Source organism: Bombina bombina, chromosome 5 (assembly GCF_027579735.1).
Source record: "Bombina bombina isolate aBomBom1 chromosome 5, aBomBom1.pri, whole genome shotgun sequence".
NCBI classification, from domain to species: domain Eukaryota; kingdom Metazoa; phylum Chordata; class Amphibia; order Anura; family Bombinatoridae; genus Bombina; species Bombina bombina.
Genome location: NC_069503.1, coordinates 43,893,542 through 43,914,055, shown reverse-complemented (window position 1 = coordinate 43,914,055; position 20,514 = coordinate 43,893,542). Strand labels below are relative to the sequence as shown.

General features: G+C 36.9%; 1 protein-coding gene across 1 annotated transcript in view; it reads left to right on the top strand.

The window, feature by feature from the left end:
• LOC128659798 (oocyte zinc finger protein XlCOF6-like) overlaps window positions 1–18,480 on the top strand; it is a 95,539-nt gene extending 77,059 nt beyond the window's left edge. The window contains exon 4 of the mRNA XM_053713370.1: window positions 16,752–18,480. Coding sequence (XP_053569345.1) covers window positions 16,752–17,674 — 923 coding nt within the window. The 3' untranslated portion in view covers window positions 17,675–18,480. The remainder of the gene's footprint in view (window positions 1–16,751) is intronic.
• Window positions 18,481–20,514: the final 2,034 nt, after the last annotated feature.

Sequence of the window (20,514 nt, the reverse complement as noted above, 5' to 3'; positions counted from 1 at the left end):
AAAAATGCATATTTTTGCAATTTGAGGGACATTTGAGGCCCAATATTTTTAAAATTCCACAGTAAAAAGTCACCATAATTTGTGATATCGTAGAGGGGTCATTATGTGAGATAGCTCTGGTGAAAATTTAGTGGCACAATGGGAGATTTTGTTTTTATTCCTAAGTTAAATTGCTGGCAAGTGCCGATTTTTGCAATTAGATGGACATTTGGGGCCCAATATTTTTAAAATTCCACAGTAAAAAGTACCCATAAGTTGTGATATCGTAGAGGGGTCATTGTGTGAGATAGCTCTGGGGAAAATTTAGTGGCACAATGGAAGATTTTGTTTTTTCCCCAAGTGAAATTGTTTGAATGTGCCTATTTTTGCAATTTGAGGGACATTTGGGGCCCAATATTTTTTAAATTTCACAGTAAGAAGTCACCATAATTTGTGATTACGTAGAGGGGTCATTGTGTGAGATAGCTCTGGTGAAAATTTAGTGGCACAATGGAAAATTTTGTTTTTATCCCCAAGTGAAATTGTTTGAATGTGCCTATTTTTGCAATTGAAGGGACATTTGGGGCCCAATATTTTTAAAATTCCACAGTAAAAAGTCCCCATAATTTGTGATATCATAGGGGGGTCATTGTGTGAGATAGCTCTGGTGAAAATTTAGTGGCACAATGGGAGATTTTGTTTTTATCCCTAAGGGAAATTGCTGAAAAGTGCCTATTTTTGCAATTTGATACATTTGGGGCCCAATATTTTTAAAATTCCACTGTAAAAAGTCACCATAATTTGTGATATCGTAGAGGGGTCATTATGTGAGATAGCTCTGGTGAAAATTTAGTGGCACAATGGGAGATTTTGTTTTTATTCCTAAGTGAAATTGTTGGCAAGCGCCGATTTTTGCAATTTGAGGGATATTTGGGGCCCAATATTTTTAAAATTCCACAGTAAAAAGTCACCATAATTTGGCACAATGGGAGATTTTGTTTTTATCCCCAAGTGAAATTGGTGGCAAGTGCCTATTTTTGCAATAAGATGGACATTTGGGGCCCAATATTTTTAAAATTCCACAGTAAAAAGTCCCCATAATTTATGATATCGTAGAGTGGTCATTGTGTGAGATAGCTGTGGTGAAAATATAGTGGCACAATGGGGAATTTTGTTTTTAACGCTTAGAGAAATGCTGGAATATGACTTTTTTTTTTAATTTGAGTGACATTTATATAAAAAATGTTTGTTGTATTCATTAAAACACTTCTTATTAGCGTATATGTATGGTACAGCCTTTAATAAGTGCTAACAAATAAGTGTCTTATAGCTTAACTACTGTTTTATAACTCTCTGATAGCTCCAAAACAGTGTCTGATAGCTTGACTTGGATTTTTCAACTGTCTGATAGCTTGACTCCAGTCTAATTTAATACATAATGATTTATAACATTCTGTAAAATTAATTTGTAGCAGAACCAAACCATATTTTCAAGCTTGATGAGGTCTGTCTAATAATACATTTGTGGGGGTTGTTCCTGTTATCCAATGAGCAACAGATTCTTAAGTATCAGCCAACCAGAATCCTGTATTTCCCTATAGGTTTATAATTACCTGTAGCGCCTAGATTAACAATTTTCCATTTAATCTCTAATGACGTCGCTGGTCTTTCTATGGGGGTGTTTATTTAATAGTGCGGTCTCGCTGCCAGCTGTGAAACTGCGCTACTTTAGCAAGAGTGTAGGAGGGTCTAATAGTGCGGCAAGACTCGCTCTATTACAGACAGACAATCCCATAACAGGGCACCTCACAGTCGTTAAGGGGTTAAAATGATTTTGAAGCTGCTATTTGCTCCAGTAATAAATATCACTCAGCTTATGGCCCTGTTGTATCAGTCTCATCACATTTACTGATCTAATGATAAATATCTTGTGATCTGCATATTATTTTATTTCTAATGAGGTTATTTTATAATACATTTCTTATTTCTATTAGCTGCACCTGTTTATCATCAGAACGTTTATCCCACTGATCTGTGACTGATTCTTGTTGTTAGTAAAGACCTTAGTAAGTGTATTCTGCACCTTCAGCTGCTGCTGTTTATGTCACATGATCACAGACTTAAAGGGACAGTGTCCTGTACATTTGGTTTCCAATTTACTTCTATTATGAAATTTGCTTCATTCTTCTGGTATCCTTTATTGAAGCAGCAGCAATGCACTACTGGGAGCTAGCTGAACATATCAGGTGAGCCAATGACAAGAGGTTTGTATGTGCAGCCACTAATCAGCAGTGAGCGCACTATAGTGCATTGTATGCTTTGTCACAAAGGTCTCCAATGGAACAAATCAGATTCAATAATAGAAGTAAATAGAAAGTTTATTAAATTTAAATCATGAAAGTTTAATTGTGACTTTGCTGTTCCTTGTAATGTGTTTCTAATGACTTTTTATAACAGTGTATAAAAGAGTATAAATGTATGGGAGATTTCACCTTTAGGTTTATTTTTATATAAAATAGCTGTTTCAGATTTATTTCCATTGTCAAATTTTACACAAAGTTTATAAAATACAGGTTATGTGGCGCCAGCTGCTACTTAGCATGTGCACAAGTTTATATTATATACAGATATGAGTCTGTTATTGGCTGATCGCTGTCACATGATACAGGTTATGTGACACCAGCTGCTCCTTAGCATGTGCACGAGTTTATATTATATACAGATATGAGTCTGTTATTGGCTGATCACTGTCACATGATACAGGTTATGTGACACCAGCTGCTACTTAGCATGTGCACGAGTTTATATTATATACAGATATGAGTCTGTTATTGGCTGATCGCTGTCACATGATACAGGTTATGTGACACCAGCTGCTACTTAGCACGTGCATGAGTTTATATTATATACAGATATGAGTCTGTTATTGGCTAATCGCTGTCACATGATACAGGTTATGTGGTGCCAGCTGTTACTTAGCATGTGCACGAGTTTATATTATATACAGATATGAGTCTGTTATTGGCTGATCACTGTCACATGATACAGGTTATGTGACACCAGCTGCTACTTAGCATGTGCACGAGTTTATATTATATACAGATATGAGTCTGTTATTGGCTGATCGCTGTCACATGATACAGGTTATGTGGCACCAGCTGCTACTTAGCACGTGCACGAGTTTATATTATATACAGATATGAGTCTGTTATTGGCTGATCGCTGTCACATGATACAGGTTATGTGGCGCCAGCTTCTACTTAGCATGTGCACAAGTTTATATTATATACAGATATGAGTCTGTTATTGGCTGATCGCTGTCACATGATACAGGTTATGTGACACCAGCTGCTACTTAGCATGTGCACGAGTTTATATTATATACAGATATGAGTCTGTTATTGGCTGATCGCTGTCACATGATACAGGTTATGTGGCGCCAGCCGCTACTTAGCATGTGCACAAGTTTATATTATATACAGATATGAGTCTGTTATTGGCTGATCGCTGTCACATGATACAGGTTATGTGACACCAGCTGCTACTTAGCATGTGCACGAGTTTATATTATATACAGATATGAGTCTGTTATTGGCTGATCACTGTCACATGATACAGGTTATGTGGCGCCAGCTGCTACTTAGCATGTGCACGAGTTTATATTATATACAGATATGAGTCTGTTGTTGGCTGATCGCTGTCACATGATACAGGTTATGTGGTGCCAGCTGCTACTTAGCATGTGCACGAGTTTATATTATATACAGATATGAGTCTGTTATTGGCTGATCACTGTCACATGATACAGGTTATGTGGTGCTACTTAGCACGTGCACGAGTTTATATTATATACAGATATGAGTCTGTTATTGGCTGATCGCTGTCACATGATACAGGTTATGTGGCACCAGCTGCTACTTAGCATGTGCACGAGTTTATATTATATACAGATATGAGTCTGTTATTGGCTGATCGCTGTCACATGATACAGGTTATGTGGTGCCAGCTTCTACTTAGCATGTGCACGAGTTTATATTATATACAGATATGAGTCTGTTATTGGCTGATCACTGTCACATGATACAGGTTATATGACACCAGCTGCTACTTAGCATGTGCACGAGTTTATATTATATACAGATATGAGTCTGTTATTGGCTGATCACTGTCACATGATACAGGTTATGTGACACCAGCCGCTACTTAGCATGTGCACGAGTTTATATTATATACAGATATGAGTCTGTTATTGGCTGATCGCTGTCACATGATACAGGTTATGTGACACCAGCTGCTACTTAGCATGTGCACGAGTTTATATTATATACAGATATGAGTCTGTTATTGGCTGATCGCTGTCACATGATACAGGTGCAGAACAAATTGTACACAATGTTTATAAAATACAGGTTATGTAGCGCCAGCTGCTACTTAGCACGTGCACAAGTTTATATTATATACAGATATGAGTCTGTTATTGGCTGATCGCTGTCACATGATACAGGTTATGTGGCCCCAGCTGCTACTTAGCATGTGCACGAGTTTATATTATATACAGATATGAGTCTGTTATTGGCTGATCGCTGTCACATGATATAGGTTATGTGCCGCCAGCTGCTACTTAGCATGTGCACGAGTTTATATTATATACAGATATGAGTCTGTTATTGGCTGATCGCTGTCACATGATACAGGTTATGTGGCGCCAGCTGCTACTTAGCATGTGCACGAGTTTATATTATATACAGATATGAGTCTGTTATTGGCTGATCACTTTCACATGATACAGGTTATGTGGCACCAGCCGCTACTTAGCATGTGCACGAGTTTATATTATATACAGATATGAGTCTGTTATTGGCTGATCACTGTCACATGATAAGGTTATGTGACACCAGCTGCTACTTAGCATGTGCACGAGTTTATATTATATACAGATATGAGTCTGTTATTGGCTGATCACTGTCACATGATACAGGTTATGTGGCACCAGCTGCTACTTAGCATGTGCACGAGTTTATATTATATACAGATATGAGTCTGTTATTGGCTGATCACTGTCACATGATAAGGTTATGTGACACCAGCTGCTACTTAGCATGTGCACGAGTTTATATTATATACAGATATGAGTCTGTTATTGGCTGATCACTGTCACATGATAAGGTTATGTGACACCAGCTGCTACTTAGCATGTGCACGAGTTTATATTATATACAGATATGAGTCTGTTATTGGCTGATCGCTGTCACATGATACAGGTGCAGAACAAAATGTCAGAAATAAATCTACTGCTCTTTAGAAATTCATAGTACGTTTTATTACATTGTATTTAGGGATGCACCGAAATTTCGGCCGCAGAAACGTTTCGTCCGAAAATAGCATTTTTGGCTATTTTGGTTTTCGGGGGGGTTTTTTCTGTTATTTTTGGTAAAATTTTGTGAACCATGTTTCAAATTTGATGCCAGCCTAGAGCTGCTGTTTAAGTTCATTACTTGACTTTTTGAATATAATGAGTTTTATAGGACTATTTTTTTTTTGATAATTGATAAAAAAAAACCCCTGTTAAATCTGATTCTGGTAAAATTGTGTAGCATATTATTGTTTTAAGATATTTTTGTCCAATTTTAGTGCGTTACTTTCAATAAAAGTGTGGGCTCTTCATTAAATAGTCTAATTATAAAAAAATTGAAAATAATTTGAAAAAAGAAATCCCAGATTTTCGGATTCGGTTTCAGTCCAGAATTTCCATTTTGGTGCATCACTAATTGTATTGTTAGTTTGCATCTGTTGATATTGTTATTATATACTTTATGAACATTTTAAATGGGCTGAGCTTGATGAGAGATCATATATCATTATGTTATCAATCTATGTAAACACAAAGGCTTCCTTTTCTTATCTCTGTCCTAGAAAACAATTAAAAGTTAACATTTTAGAGCCTGTCTCTCTGAATCCCCCCCCCCCCCTTGCAGTGTGATTTAAGACAACTCACTACTGACCAAGAGAATTTAAAGGACTGGGGTGGAGCACATGAAAAATACAAAATGTAGAGTCTGTTAAGCATTGTACAAATTGGTCACAAGCAGGGGTACCTATCCGGTACAGAGACTACAGATACAGTGTGTAGCTTCATGCGGTCTGTAACAACGGACTATCACACGCATAGTATCTGTGTATGTTTGTACCTATTACCCTTAGTGATCTACAAGAACTTTAGCTTTTGTTATTAATAAATTGTTCATTTGCTTTAAAGGGACACTGAACCCATTTTTTTCTTTTGTGATTCAGATAGAACATGAAATTTTAAGCAACTTTCTAATTTACTCCTATTATCAATTTTTCTTCGTTCTCTTGCTATATTTATTTAAAAAAATGCATCTAAGCTTTTTTTTTTTTTGGTTCAGAACTCTGGACAGCAATTTTTTATCGTTGGATGAATTTATCCACCAATCAGCAAGAACAACCCTGGTTGTTCACCAAAAATGGGCCGGCATCTAAACTTACATTGTTGCATTTCAAATAAAGATATTAAGAGAATGAAGAAAATTTGATAATAGGAGTAAATTAAAAAGTTGCTTAAAATGTCATGCTCTAGGACACACCTGTTCCGGAGGAGGAGCTTAGCACAGGTGGCTGAGTGCTGTGCTCCAGTCCCACAAGCTGCTGGTGGTGAAAATATGCACCAGCCCTGAAAAATTTGGGCTTGCTGCCTGGTTAGCAAGATTCAACGCTAACGGAACATAAAACAGTGGAACTCCATCCCACTGTATTGAGATCCCCTTTGATTAAAGAATCCTACCTTATCCATAAGCAGGTATCTAATCTAAGACAGGTACAGGACTTTTAACTCTCCCTCTCCCCTACCTGTGACCAAAAACGAAAAGAAATCAAAAACAGGAGGATGCAAAAATCTGCTGCATTAAGCTGAGCAAGCCTGTCTCTTTCAACTATGTCCTGGATTTTGGCAAGTATTTCACTCACCCTTTAACTGAAGACACTCTGGCGGTGTAAGGAGCTGCGCTACTCGGCGCACCTGGAAGAATTACCTGTTCCCTTGTTTAATTTGCTCTCTGAAGGTCTTGAGCGGGCCCGTGCGGCTGGATCCCTCCTCCCCCACCGTTGCTGCGTGGGAGGAGGCGAGCGTGGCGGGAGGCCGGTCCTGCTGTGCGGACGAACGAGCCCTGACGTACCTCCAGGAGAGTTCTTGGCGAGTAGCCAACAGCCGGGTTCTCCTTCCCTACCGGTGCTGCGAGGAAGAAGGGAGACTCACTGAGGATTTCTGTTGTTGGGCTCCTGAAGTGCTGGGATAACGCCGTGCTATAGGAGGGTGAGTGACACAGAGGAGCACCTCTGACTGTTTGTTTTTTAAAAAAATGCCTGCATGTAAACAGCTTTAAAAAGGGACATAAGTATTGGAGAAAGAAGAAAAAATAAAAATCTTTTTTTTTTTGGTTGGTAAATTTGACTGAGCGGCTTGAAATAGGCACTTTAGCACTAAAGCAGAGTCACAAACTCCAGTCTGAACAGCTGCCTGGTGAGGGGAGTGGGGGAGGAGAGGAGATTAAAAGTTTGGACTGCAAATAAAGAAGTTAAGCTGTACATGCTGCTGATTAAACTGAAACTTTGTGTGGAAAGAAAGGGAAACAAAGAAGGATAAAGAGAAAAATTGGTCCTGGGCACCATGCTGTGAATAAATGTTTTTTCTCTACTGGAAGGGACCTGCATATTAAAATCCCCCCTTACATCCTGAGAAGGACAAAACTACTGGATCTAATTATTTTTTTTTCTAATTGCTTTGTGATTGACTTAGTAATGATTATTGGTCTGATCCTTTTCCCTTTCCTAGCATAGGGGAAGGTGAAGAAAAAGAAAAATCTTTTTCAAGTCACTGAAAAAGCTACTGAAAAATAACTGCCTTCCCCACAGTATCTAAACTAATAGAGATATTATTTTCATTAATTATTATCTGTTATGATTTTTTCTATATAGTTTTTTAGGGCTGTTTTGTTTCTGTGCTGTTGTTTCTTAAGCCTGGACAAAATAGGGTGGTAAACAGAGAAGAGGGATTATCAAATTGTGAAGTTTAATATTAAATTTTCTACATACGTTTATAGAGGATAGAATAATAAGAGAGGGAAAAGGTAAAAGAAGCTCTGTATTTGGCTTGGTGTGCTGGTGTTCCCATAATTGATAAATCAAGCCACTTTAAACTTTCTAAGGAAAAGGAAACATCAAGTTCTGTCTGATTATCTACTTCCTCTGTTCTATGGGCCTTAGCTTTTTGTGCTTGATAACTATTACTAAGGTATTGAGCTAAGAAGGTAACACCAGCAGAAAGTAATAACTGGCATTAACATATTACCATGTTGTTTTAAGCATTGTATTATACTGAAAAACATAAAAAGACTTATCAAGTTTGAGAGTGACATTAACCCCTGCAGAAGTGACCTTGTGATAATCCTAATCACTTATTGCTCTAGCATCTAGAAATACTATATATTTATCTATAAGCTAATAAGCTTCACTGAATATAGAGGTAGAAGTTGTGAGTTTTTGACGTTGCCACCTTATATTAAGGACATTTAGGCCTGAGGTTACTGTTATAACCAATAGAATTAACGCTATCAGGCAACACTATAGAGTAATCAACTGTCTTTACTTAGTGGCTCTCCCTCCTACCGTTATTCACTTAGTGCTAACTTTATACATGATTTGGTGAACAAGTCTAATCCACTATTTGGTTTTCGGAAAAAAAGAAAAAAAGAAAAAAAAAAAGAGAGATATACAACCCTCCCCTTCACACCCTTGCACATTGTCCCCTCACCCCTTGCCCTCACTTCCCTTCCCCCTATTGATGCACTTGGAGAACTCTCCCTAACAAGGCCTATTGATTTAATCACAAGATTCTACGGCACATGGATAAATTCCTTCACTCACACTCCCGGACTCCTTCACCAGTCATGGCAACCAAGCAGAGAGACAGGAGGACAAAGGTCACTGCTGAAGTATCCTCTGAATTACCTATCTCTGCAGCTCCTACCCCGCCTATAAATGAATTGACTAATATACAGGCTTTAGTAGCTAGTATCTCTGAGGCACTAACCCCTAAATTTGATGCTGTAAGGTCTGAGATTAAACAGGATTTAAATTTACTTAGACAGGAGATAAAACTATTTTCAAATAGATTAGACGAAGTCGAACAGAGAGTATCTGACCTGGAGGATCTTGTTTCAGTTCAAGGGTCTAATCTTGAATCTAACAATATAATCATTGCTAAAATGCAGAACAAAATTGAAGACCTGGAAAATCGCTCTAGGCAAAATAATATTCGTATCATTGGGGTACCTGAAGGGGGCCAAACGGAAGATTTAAGTAAATTTATTCCTGAGGTGTTAGCTCAGCTACTCAAAATTTCTCCCAATCATCCTCAAATAGTAGTTGAGAGGATACATAGAATAGGGAGACGAATAATAGACAGGCAGGAAGATAGCAGGCCCAAACCTATTATAGCGAAGTTACTTAACTTTCAAGATAAGGTCACAATACTTCAGTATTTTCGGAAAAAACCAGCCCATAACCTATAAGGAAAATAGAATTCTTCTATTCCAGGATTATTCAGTTGAAATGGCCACTAAGAGAAGGAATTTGGCTCCAATTTGTACAAAATTTATCCATCAAGGCTATCAGGCCTTAATTATATATCCTTCCAAACTAAAAATTTATGCAAAAGGTAAAACTTATTTATTTGATAATACACACGAGGCAGAAAAACTGTTGCAGCAACTGAATAGTCAGGAGTAGTAAAAGTTATCATGGATAAGGTAGCAAATACAGACAAAAAATGTGGCTAGAACGGACAGATTTTCTTTTTGTCTGTTCTCTCCCCTTCTCCCTCCAACTTTTTTTTTTTTTTTCTCCCTCTCTCTTCATATTTTATTTTTTACCTTCTGTGCCCCTTTTTCCCCTCCTTTTTCGCTCCCCCCCCCCTCCTCAGGTGAATGACTAACCAAGTGGCTAACTTTAAGGTAGTTTCCTGGAATGTGGGGGGATATCAACATCCATTAAAAGGAAAACGATTTTAACCCATGTAAGACGGCTCGAGTCTGACATAGTTTTCTTACAGGAAACACATCTAACCCTGGAGGAAACTCTGAAACTTAAACAAGGATGGGTAAAAGAAATCTATGCCTCATCAGGCACAGGTCGGAGAAGGGGGGTGGCCATATTGATGGGGAAAAGGCTTAAAGCAGACACTCTCCAGATTTTACCTGATCCAGAGGGGAGATATATCTTTTTAAAGATTAAAATTGACAAGACAATGTTTTCACTCTGTAATATTTATGCACCTAATACTATTGATTCAGAATTCTGGAATCGACTACAAGCCAGGATTCTCTCTTTCAGGGAAGGATATTTAATTCTCGGAGGGACTTTAATATGGCCCCCCATTGTCCTTTGGACAGGTTAAGGGAGAAAGAGAAATTTAAAAAGAATAAGAAAGATAATTTAGAATCTAAACTGCTGACTAAAATCAGGCAAAACTTGAACATTAGAGACATATGGAGGATTCAGAATCCTGACGTTAGGGAATTCACGTGCCTTTCCAAAGCACATAAGACTATGTCAAGAATAGATCTTTTCCTTATTGACAAAAGGCTGTGCACAGCCAAAATAAGAGATAAGATATTACCTATCTTTCTCTCTGATCATGGACCAATCTCCCTGAATTTCCAACTGACAGGCCCTAGAACAGGCTCTTCGCGTCTCCACTTTCCCTCCTTCCTAGCATCACATACAAAATTCAAAGTTCAGCTGAAGATTAAATTTGAAGATTATATTCAGTGCAACAGAGAATATTGGGACCGCCCCCTGATTTTTTGGGAGGCAGCCAAAGCAGTTATGAGGGGTGAAATCATTGCCTATAATGCAATGATAAATAAAAAATTAAGATCAAGAGAAAGAGAGCTAAATAATGCAGTAATTAACTCATATAATCGTCTCCTCTTGACAAGAAATTCGGTTAACTGGGCAAGTTATCTTCGGGCGAAAAATGATAAAGACACTTTTTCTATCTATAGAGAAACTCAGTCAGAGTTAAAATTACAATCTAAACTATACAGATATGGAAACAAATCTGGTAAATTACTTGCTAATTTGGTCAAAAACGAGAAAAAGCCATCACTTATTGAAAAACTTCTTGTAGATGGGAAGCTCCTTACGGAGAACACAGAGATACATAAGGAACTGGTTAAATATTATCAAGATATATATGCCTCCAAAATATATGATTTAACACAGGCAGAGGAGTTCTGGAGTAAAATTAGCTGTCCCAAGATATCTGTAGAATTAATAGAGACTCTTAATGCCCTGATAAGAGTAGAAGAAATAGAGAAGGTGATCTCTGAATCCGCTATCAATAAAGCTGCAGGCCCGGATGGGTTACCAAGCGAATTCTATAAGATCCTTTCCTCAGAAATCGCGCCTCATCTTAGTAATGTATATAATGCTATGTATATTAAAGGAGAATTGGTGCCGAAATCTTTTTCTGCCTCCTTCACAACACTTATTCCTAAAAGTGGAAAGGATCCAGTTCAAAGGGAATCTTACAGACCAATAGCCTTATTAAACGTCGACTATAAGGTTTTCATGTCAATCTTGGCTAAAAGGCTACAAAAGATATTACCGAATATTATAAATAAAGACCAAGCAGGTTTTCTAAATTCACGGAATTCTTCAGCAAAACTCAGAGAGGTTCTAGTGGTAACAGAATATTTTTATAACATGGGGAGGAAGGAGAGGGGAGAGGGGGAACAAACTCCTGACCTGGCTATTGTGTCAATCGATGCTGAGAAGGCATTCGATTTGATACAACATGACCATCTTTTTACTTCATTGGGACGGTTTGGGTTTGGAGGAAACTTCCTCAAATTCGTTATGAATCTGTATAACTCTCCTTTAACAAGCTTAATTGTGAATAACACCGTCTCTTCACAAATTGTGCTTAACAGAGGAACTAGGCAGGGTTGCCCCCTCTCTCCTTTTTAACCTATGTATTGAACCATTAGGCATCAGGATTAGGTCACAGCTGGAAGGGGTGGTGATAGGTAGACAGGAGATGAAACTCGCCCTATACGCAGATGACATCCTTGTCTATCTGTCAAACACTAGGGTTAATATACCTAAGCTGCTGGGAATCACTAACCAATTTGGACTATTCTCTGGTTATAAAATAAATGTGATGAAATCAGAGCTGTACTGGCTTAGAAAAAATAAAGACTCCTTGGTGAATAGTCCTTTTAGAATAGTTAATAAGTCATTTAAGTATTTAGGCATAGTAATACCTACTAATCCACGGGATCTATATAATTTTAATATTTCTCCAATTATGACCACAATTAAAAATAAACTTAGACTCTGGGAAAATCTACCTCTTTCTATTTCAGGACGGATAGCCTTGTTTAAAATGGTTCTTCTCCCCAAACTATTATATGTATTACAGAACACAGCATTAATACTTTATGATAGGGATATTCGAGGGCTAAACAGCTGGCTCAGAAGCTTCATCTGGCAGAAGAGAAAACCCAGGATAGCCCTGAGCAAACTAACACATGCTAATATATTTGCTGGTTTTGCATTACCTGATATACGGCTTTACAATTTTGCTTTCTTAGCACGAATTGCAGCAGATTGGATCTTCTGTAATAACTACGTTTTAAACAATGCATTGGAGGATAGTGTTTGTGACCCATACCTTCCATGTGCACTGCTGCATTGTGACTTAAAAGGTTTGCCATCTAAAATTAAGGAGAACAAAATGATTTTTAATCCTCTAAAGGCCTGGTGGAAGATAGGGAAGCTTCTTTCTATCAACTGCAAGGTTTCAAAATATCTCCCTGTTCTGGGTATTTCAAGCAGGACTGGATTCTGCAATTTTTAAGAAATGGCAAATGGTGGGACTGAACACAATGATCCAATTCATTGATAAAGAAAAAAATGTGTTAGAACTTTTGAAGAAATTAAAAATAGCTTCAACCTCTCTAATAAGGAGTTCTTTGCATTTTTGCAAGTAAGGCACTATGCATTAGAGCTAACGAGGGAGGGAGAGTGGCAATGGGATTTGGGAGATCTAGAGGATTGGCTCACGTTAGTTAAGAAGGGACGTATTTCCATCTCTTATTGCTACTACCTCTTAGAAGCAAACAGAGCAAGTCATACTTTAGAGAAAATTGCTCAAGATTGGAGACTAATTTTGGCCCAGGATTATATTGACCATAAATTTATACAAAAATCTATTCATAATGTGGCAATGGCTACTCTTTCAGTAACATGGAGAGAGGCTCATCTTAAGTTATTACATAAATTTCACTATACTCCGGAAAAAGGCTATAAGCTCCAGAACATGAATTTTTTTAAATGTCCTAAGTGCTCCTTAATTGCGGCAGATCTCTTACATATGATAGTTAACTGTCCCCTGATTAGGCAATTTTGGCGAAAACTAGAATTCTGGATCAATACTACTCTCAGGATCTCCCCTCTGGAGATATCGGAAAGCTTAATTATATTTTGCTGTGATAATCAGATAGAACAACAATCAAATGAAAAAATAATAAGTGTCTCTATAATGGCAGCTAGGTACTTAATATTTAAAAAATGGATGACGAGAGAAATCCCTAGTGTGGTGGAAATAAAAAATTTCCTCAAAAAACAATGCATATTAGAACAACGTGACACGGATATTAATAATGATTCTGACATCAGAAAATGTTTTAGTAAATGGGCACCATTTATTAAATCCCTCCCGGCCACAGAGATAGACTATATTGTATTTCCCTTCCAAAACACAGAGCTAGTACAACTGGGGTTATGGTAAATGGATAGGAATCGAAGGTTTTTTTTGGGGGGGGGGACGAATGTGGAAATTCCCTTTCCCCCCTCTCCCCCTCCTTTTTTTTTTTTCTCTCCCCCTTTTTTTTTTTTTTTCTTTTCCCTCTCTCTCTCTCTCTTGGTGGAAGTATTGAGAAGTAACAGATATGAGTCTGGACTGCAATAATAATAATATAAAATTGAACTGAGGTCGATCAACTAAGAAAAATTATCTTGAGCATACTAATTCTTAATTAACTTGAAGGTAATTTAGGAGTATTATTGGTTATAAAAAGCATAAACAATAGATTGGTTTGATTTGTTGACTGTACGCATAAAGTATATAAGGGAAATAATGCTGTTTTTCCCTTTAAATTATTTTTTTTTTTTTCCCTCTCCTTTGTTATTGTTTTTTGTTTAAGGAATTATAGAAATAATATAATTCAATAGGAAACTCTAGAGATGGATTGTTAGAATTATTGAATCCTCACGGTTGTTTGGGTGTTGTTTTTTTCCCCATTGTTTATGTAACCTTCTCTGTTTCCTGAAAACTGCTTAAAAATGTATAAACATGTTGAAATATAATAAAAATGAAATTTAAAAAAAAAAAAAAATTTCATGCTCTATATGAATCACAAAAGAAAAATGTTGGGTTCAGTGTCCCTTTAAGCATTTGTCTGTGTCTGTATCCAGTCTGCCTGGGGTCTGCACAATAAACCTGATTATCTTGAGCTGTTGAAGCTCTAACTAATGTGAGTATTCTGGGTCTGCCTTCCATCTGGGGAGTGAAGATTACACAGTATTATGCTATGATGTGTTTCTTTCTCTTCCTTCTGAGGAACATCGTATGGACTATTTGTATTTGTGGTACTGTCTCCATTAAAGACTCTTCACGTTGGATATATTACTACATATTGGTCGGTACTACATATTGGTCTGTATTATTATCACTATTTGTATTTGTAGTATTGTCTCCATTAAAGACTCTTTTCACGTTGGATATATTACTACATATTGGTTGGTACTACATATTGGTCTGTATTATTATCACTATTTGTGTGTGGTTTTTGTTACACATTTTATTTGTAGTAAATACAAAATGTCTGACAGTGAGGATCTGTAGAAAGTACAATATCAATACTGTAGTATTAGATTTAAATTACATATAAACAACTCTTATTTAACATTTGTGTAAGTGCCTCTCTTTGATATAAATAATGGAAAAAATTATTATAATATATTTGTAAGGTTGTAGTTTGTCCCACTCATAAATAGATTGTCTACTCCTGAGCTTATATTGTACTTGTAAAGTTCTGGAAAGATAAATATTTAAGGTGCAACTGTAACACCCACAGAGCTAACTGTACTAAATGCTTGTGCTGAATCAATAGCACATATGTAATAACCTAAACAGCTGATCTGTATCACATGAATTGTTATGTGTGCCTTTAATTATACCATACGTACAGTTAATCAGAACCATTATTTATTATTATCTGTCTAAACCATTTAATATACTTTTTACAGACACAGCCAGAGCTCTGAGAGATATCAGGTATTGATGTAACTGGAGTGAATAAGGGAACCTTCTTCCTGAGCACAGGCATTGGAGCCTGTTATCAGCATGAACTCATATGTGTTAGGTGAGTAAAACAGATATTATGCTGCTGACTTTAATTACTGGGAAATAGAATAGATCACTCATTAAACAAATATAAACTATTATATTTATATCTGCACCTTTTAAGAACATTTGTGTCAACACCTTCTCTCAGATCACCTGCAACTCTACCTTCCCCTGCCCTGACCCAACTCATGGAACACCCATAACTACACTTACACCTACCTTGTTCCCATATGTGGAACACCCAGAACTCCATCAGTAAGTGTTCCCCACTCCAGAACCGCCACTGATTTCGGTGCCAGAATACAGATATATATTTTTTTTCCCTGTCTGAGAACATTATCCACCTGCACCTTATTTAACAGGGCTCTATAAATAGTTTTAATCAGTAATCAGTGGTTTAGTTTATTATGATGTAGAAATATTTACATTATTTGTCTTTCTTTGTTTAAATTTGTGATTTACAGGTTAATCAATTTAAAAATAAACACAAAACAGAAGTCATTTTATGGAATGCAAATAAATAATATGATTTGTGTAAGACGATGGATTCCATTTTAAAGAATAACCTTTCTTTATTCCTTTTCTTTTTATGTAGACAATCACTTGAATAGTTCACATCCATCCTTCACTACAGGAAGCATCAGAATGATACCACATACTCCAAAAGTCTTAGACCATAATGACTATTCACAAACATTGGGGATATCAAAACAGATATTTAAAGGAGATGGAGAATTGGCAGGAACTGGGCAGCAATCATTATGTACAGATAGTAATTTAGCCATCAAACAAGAGGACAACATTTATGACTTATCTAGTGAAATGATTATCCCAGAGGATAAACCACACAAATTTACTGAGTTTTCAAAACATTTAAAAGAAGGGGAAAGTCTTAAGTCTAGCCAAATGATTCGTACAAATAAGAAACCTTTCAAATGTACAGAATGTGAGAAAAGATTCACATCCAATTTGCATCTCCTTGAACACCACACAGTTCACACAGTTGTGAAACCTCACACGTGTACAGAATGTGGGAGATGTTTCACATCTAAAGGAAGCCTTAAGTGTCACAAAAAGACCCACACAGGGGAGAAACCTTTCACATATAATGAGTGTGGGAGATGTTTCACATCCAAGGGAAATCTCATATCCCATGAAAATGCCCACACAGGGGAGAAACCTTTCACGTGTACAGAGTGTGGAAAATGTTTTACACAAATAAATAGTCTGAAAACTCATGAAAGGATTCACACAGGAGAAAGGCTGTTCACATGTACAGAGTGTGGAAAATGTTTTACATATATGAGTAATCTGAAAAATCATGAAAGGAGTCACACAGGAAAAAAGCCTTTTACATGTACAGAGTGTGGAAAAAGTTTTACACTTAAGAGTAATCTGAAAACTCATGAAATGATTCACACAGGAGAAAAGACTTTCATATGTACAGAGTGTGGAAAAGGATTTACACAAATAAATGATCTAAAAACGCATGAAAGGATTCACACGGGAGAAAAGCCTTTCACATGTACAGAGTGTGGGAAAAGTTTTACACAAAAGAGTACTCTGAAAACTCATGAAAGGACTCACACAGGGGAAAAGCCTTTCACATGTATAGAGTGTGGAAAAGGTTTTACACGAATAAATGAACTAAAAACTCACAAAAGGAGTCACACAGGAGAAAAGCCTTTCACATGTACAGAGTGTGGAAAAAGTTTTACACAAAAGAGTGATCTGAAAACTCATGAAAGGATTCACACAGGGGAAAAGCCTTTCACATGTACAGAGTGTGGAAAAAGTTTTGCACAAATAAATAGTCTGAAAACTCATGAAATGTTTCACACGGGAAATAAGCCTTTCACATGTACAGACTGTGGAAAAAGTTTTGCACAAATAAATAGTCTAAAAACTCATGAAATGATTCACACGGGAAAAAAGCTTTTCACATGTACAGAGTGTGGAAAAAGTTTTACACAAAAGAGTTATCTGAAAACTCATGAAATGATTCACACAGGGGAAAAGCCTTTCACATGTACAGAGTGTGGGAAATGTTTTACACAAAAGAGTAATCTGAGAGATCATGAAAGGATTCACACAGGGGAAAAGCCTTTCACATGTACAGAGTGTGGGAAATGTTTTACACAAAAGCATAATCTGAGAGAACATGAAAGGATTCACAAGGGAAGAAACCTTTCACATGTTTAGAAAGTGGTAAAAAAAAGTTTTTATTGAAATTGGGTATCACAAAACACCAAATATTTACACACAGATAAACTTTATATACACAGTGTGCAAACCTTTTTACAATTATCCTAAAGAGGGAACTCTATAAATAGAAGCACCAAAAAGGATCCCATTGTAAATAATACTTTCTAAATGCCAGTTATAAAGTGCTCTCCTGCTGTCCTTTGTTCCTCTATATATGTACACCTCAGTTTCTCTCATATCAATGTGATAGAATCTAAACACCACACAGGAATATACAGATCTGTCCTCCTACTGACCAGTTTACACAACCATTCACCACCAAAGAACCCCCAGTGTTGTTTATTAATGTGACAGTGTTTGGAGTTGTACGTTTGTTTTACATAGGGGAGAAAATAATTACATTTACAGAATAAAGGAGTCTTTATATGAATAGGGTGTTAGAGAATTATATAAACAAGATCATCAGTCTCAAATGATTGACATCTGGGAGATATATTTAATGTGCACATCATGTGGATAAAGCTTTTCTTATAGCAATAGATGCTTAGCATTGTACATGTTATATACCAGAGGAACTACTGAAGGGAAACTGATTTTATTTAATGAGACACAATATCAGTAACCGGTACATACGTGATCATAATCAGTTTAATTTAAATGGCTACTATAACCTACATGTATACTGGGTATGTAATATGTGTGTCATGTGATCATAATCAGTTTAATTTAAATGGCTACTATAACCTACATGTATACTGGGTATGTAATATGTGTGTCATGTGATCATAATCAGTTTAATTTAAATGGCTACTATAACCTACATGTATACTGGGTATGTAATATGTGTGTCATGTGATCATAATCAGTTTAATTTAAATGGCTACTATAACCTACATGTATACTGGGTATGTAATATGTGTGTCATGTGATCATAATCAGTTTAATTTAAATGGCTACTATAACCTACATGTATACTGGGTATGTAATATGTGTGTCATGTTCTGTAACTTGATATTATGTCTGTTAGATGTTTTCATGTTAGTTAGAAGCCACAAGAACTGATAATAGCACATACTGTATATATAAAGGGAACATTATATGTCTGATAAATCCCTTTGTATCAAGAGCACAAGTGTTAGGTATATTTATACCATTGTGTGCATATATCATGTAATGCTGCTGTTTACTATATAATGATATACAATGTTTTTTCATGTAAATAAAAAGTGATTGTAATCCAGACCAGTATTTTGTGTTTTTTGTAGAATTAAAAACACAATATCACAGAATAATAAGGAAAACATCATCAAAGACAGAAGCCAAATCTGACAGTGAAAGTTAAACGCTGATAATTTATATAGAGCAGCAATTTTACCTAACTTTCTAATTTATTTCTATTATCTAATTTGCTTTGTTCTTTTGGTATCCTTTGTCAAAGAGTAAACCTCAGAGGCTGATATTCGATTACGGATGTGCATTTAGCCTCTGTGCAGCAGTGCTTGTAACTATGTATAACATTGCTATAAATGTTGTTGGAATCTCTGCTGCCTAAAGACACGTGCACACTCCTGAGTAAACCTAGGAGTACTCTTTAACAAAGGATACCAAGAGAACTAAGCAATGTCATGTTCTATCCAATCTATTTAAGTTTAATATTTACTGTCTGTGACAAAACCAATCTCGCCACTGTACATTGGAGGGCCTGTTATGGAACATTCTTTGGGCTGGAGGTACATGGGCTTAAGGATACCCAGAGACTGCATGGAAATATGGAATTTTATATGCTGGACACCCCATGTACTTTCATACCTCTGTCTTATGTCTATGTCACCCTGTATCCATAAATACAGGATGGGTACAGGGTGTGAGTGCCCCTTGTGGGAGCAATTGTGACTCTATAAGCAAAGTGGGCATAAAAGACTTTATAGCTAATAAGAACTGTTCCTATATTCTGTAATAAGATGTATTCTATGTATGTTTAAGATCTGATTGTGTCTCAGGAGTCTGTCTGGGTAAACTGATTGTGTCCTTGTGTGATTATGTTAACTAGACTGCCCAACATCAGATTGTCTGAGTAAACGTTCTTCCCTAGTTAATTAACTTAATATGTTAATCTGTTTTACCTGTGAATAGACAATTGTTTGATGCATTGTTCATATGTTTGCTTTACTGTTAAACCAATGCCCTTTGTAACCTGAAGCCAGGGTGTATAAATCTGTGTGCTGCCTTCAAATAAAGCAGAGATTCTGTTTAAACCTGAAAACTGGCTGGTTTGTGAATTGCTGATTCCCTATGCAGGACGTTGTTCCCTGGTATTAACCCTTGGTACACTGTTGGTACCGTAACATTGGTGGCAGCGACGGAATGAACCTTATCGCCCAGAAGAGCAACTACACAAGCCAGTAACCTCAGGAAGAGGGGGATTATTACAATACTGACTAAGATGGAAAAGAGAAAAGTAAATTTTGCAGCTTTTAAAAACTTCCTGGAAACAGAAGGAGAGATTGATGGGTACCTTGCGGATTTTGAGAGGCAATGTGCACTACACAAGGTACCCGCAGAGGACTGGGTCACGATATTATCTGGAAAATTATCCGGCCGGGCCAGAGAGGCTTTTCGGGCCATTCCAGATGAGGAAGTCAGGGATTATAATACTGTAAAAGAGGCTCTGCTCTCCAGGTATGCGGTTACACCGGAGGCATACCGGAGACGGTTCAGAGACACTGTTAAATTAGCTGGAGATTCCTACCTTGAGTGGGCATGTAAGGTGCACCGCACAGCAGCTCACTGGATAGCGGGGTGCCAAGCCATATCTGGGGAAGAGGTGCTGCAGCTAT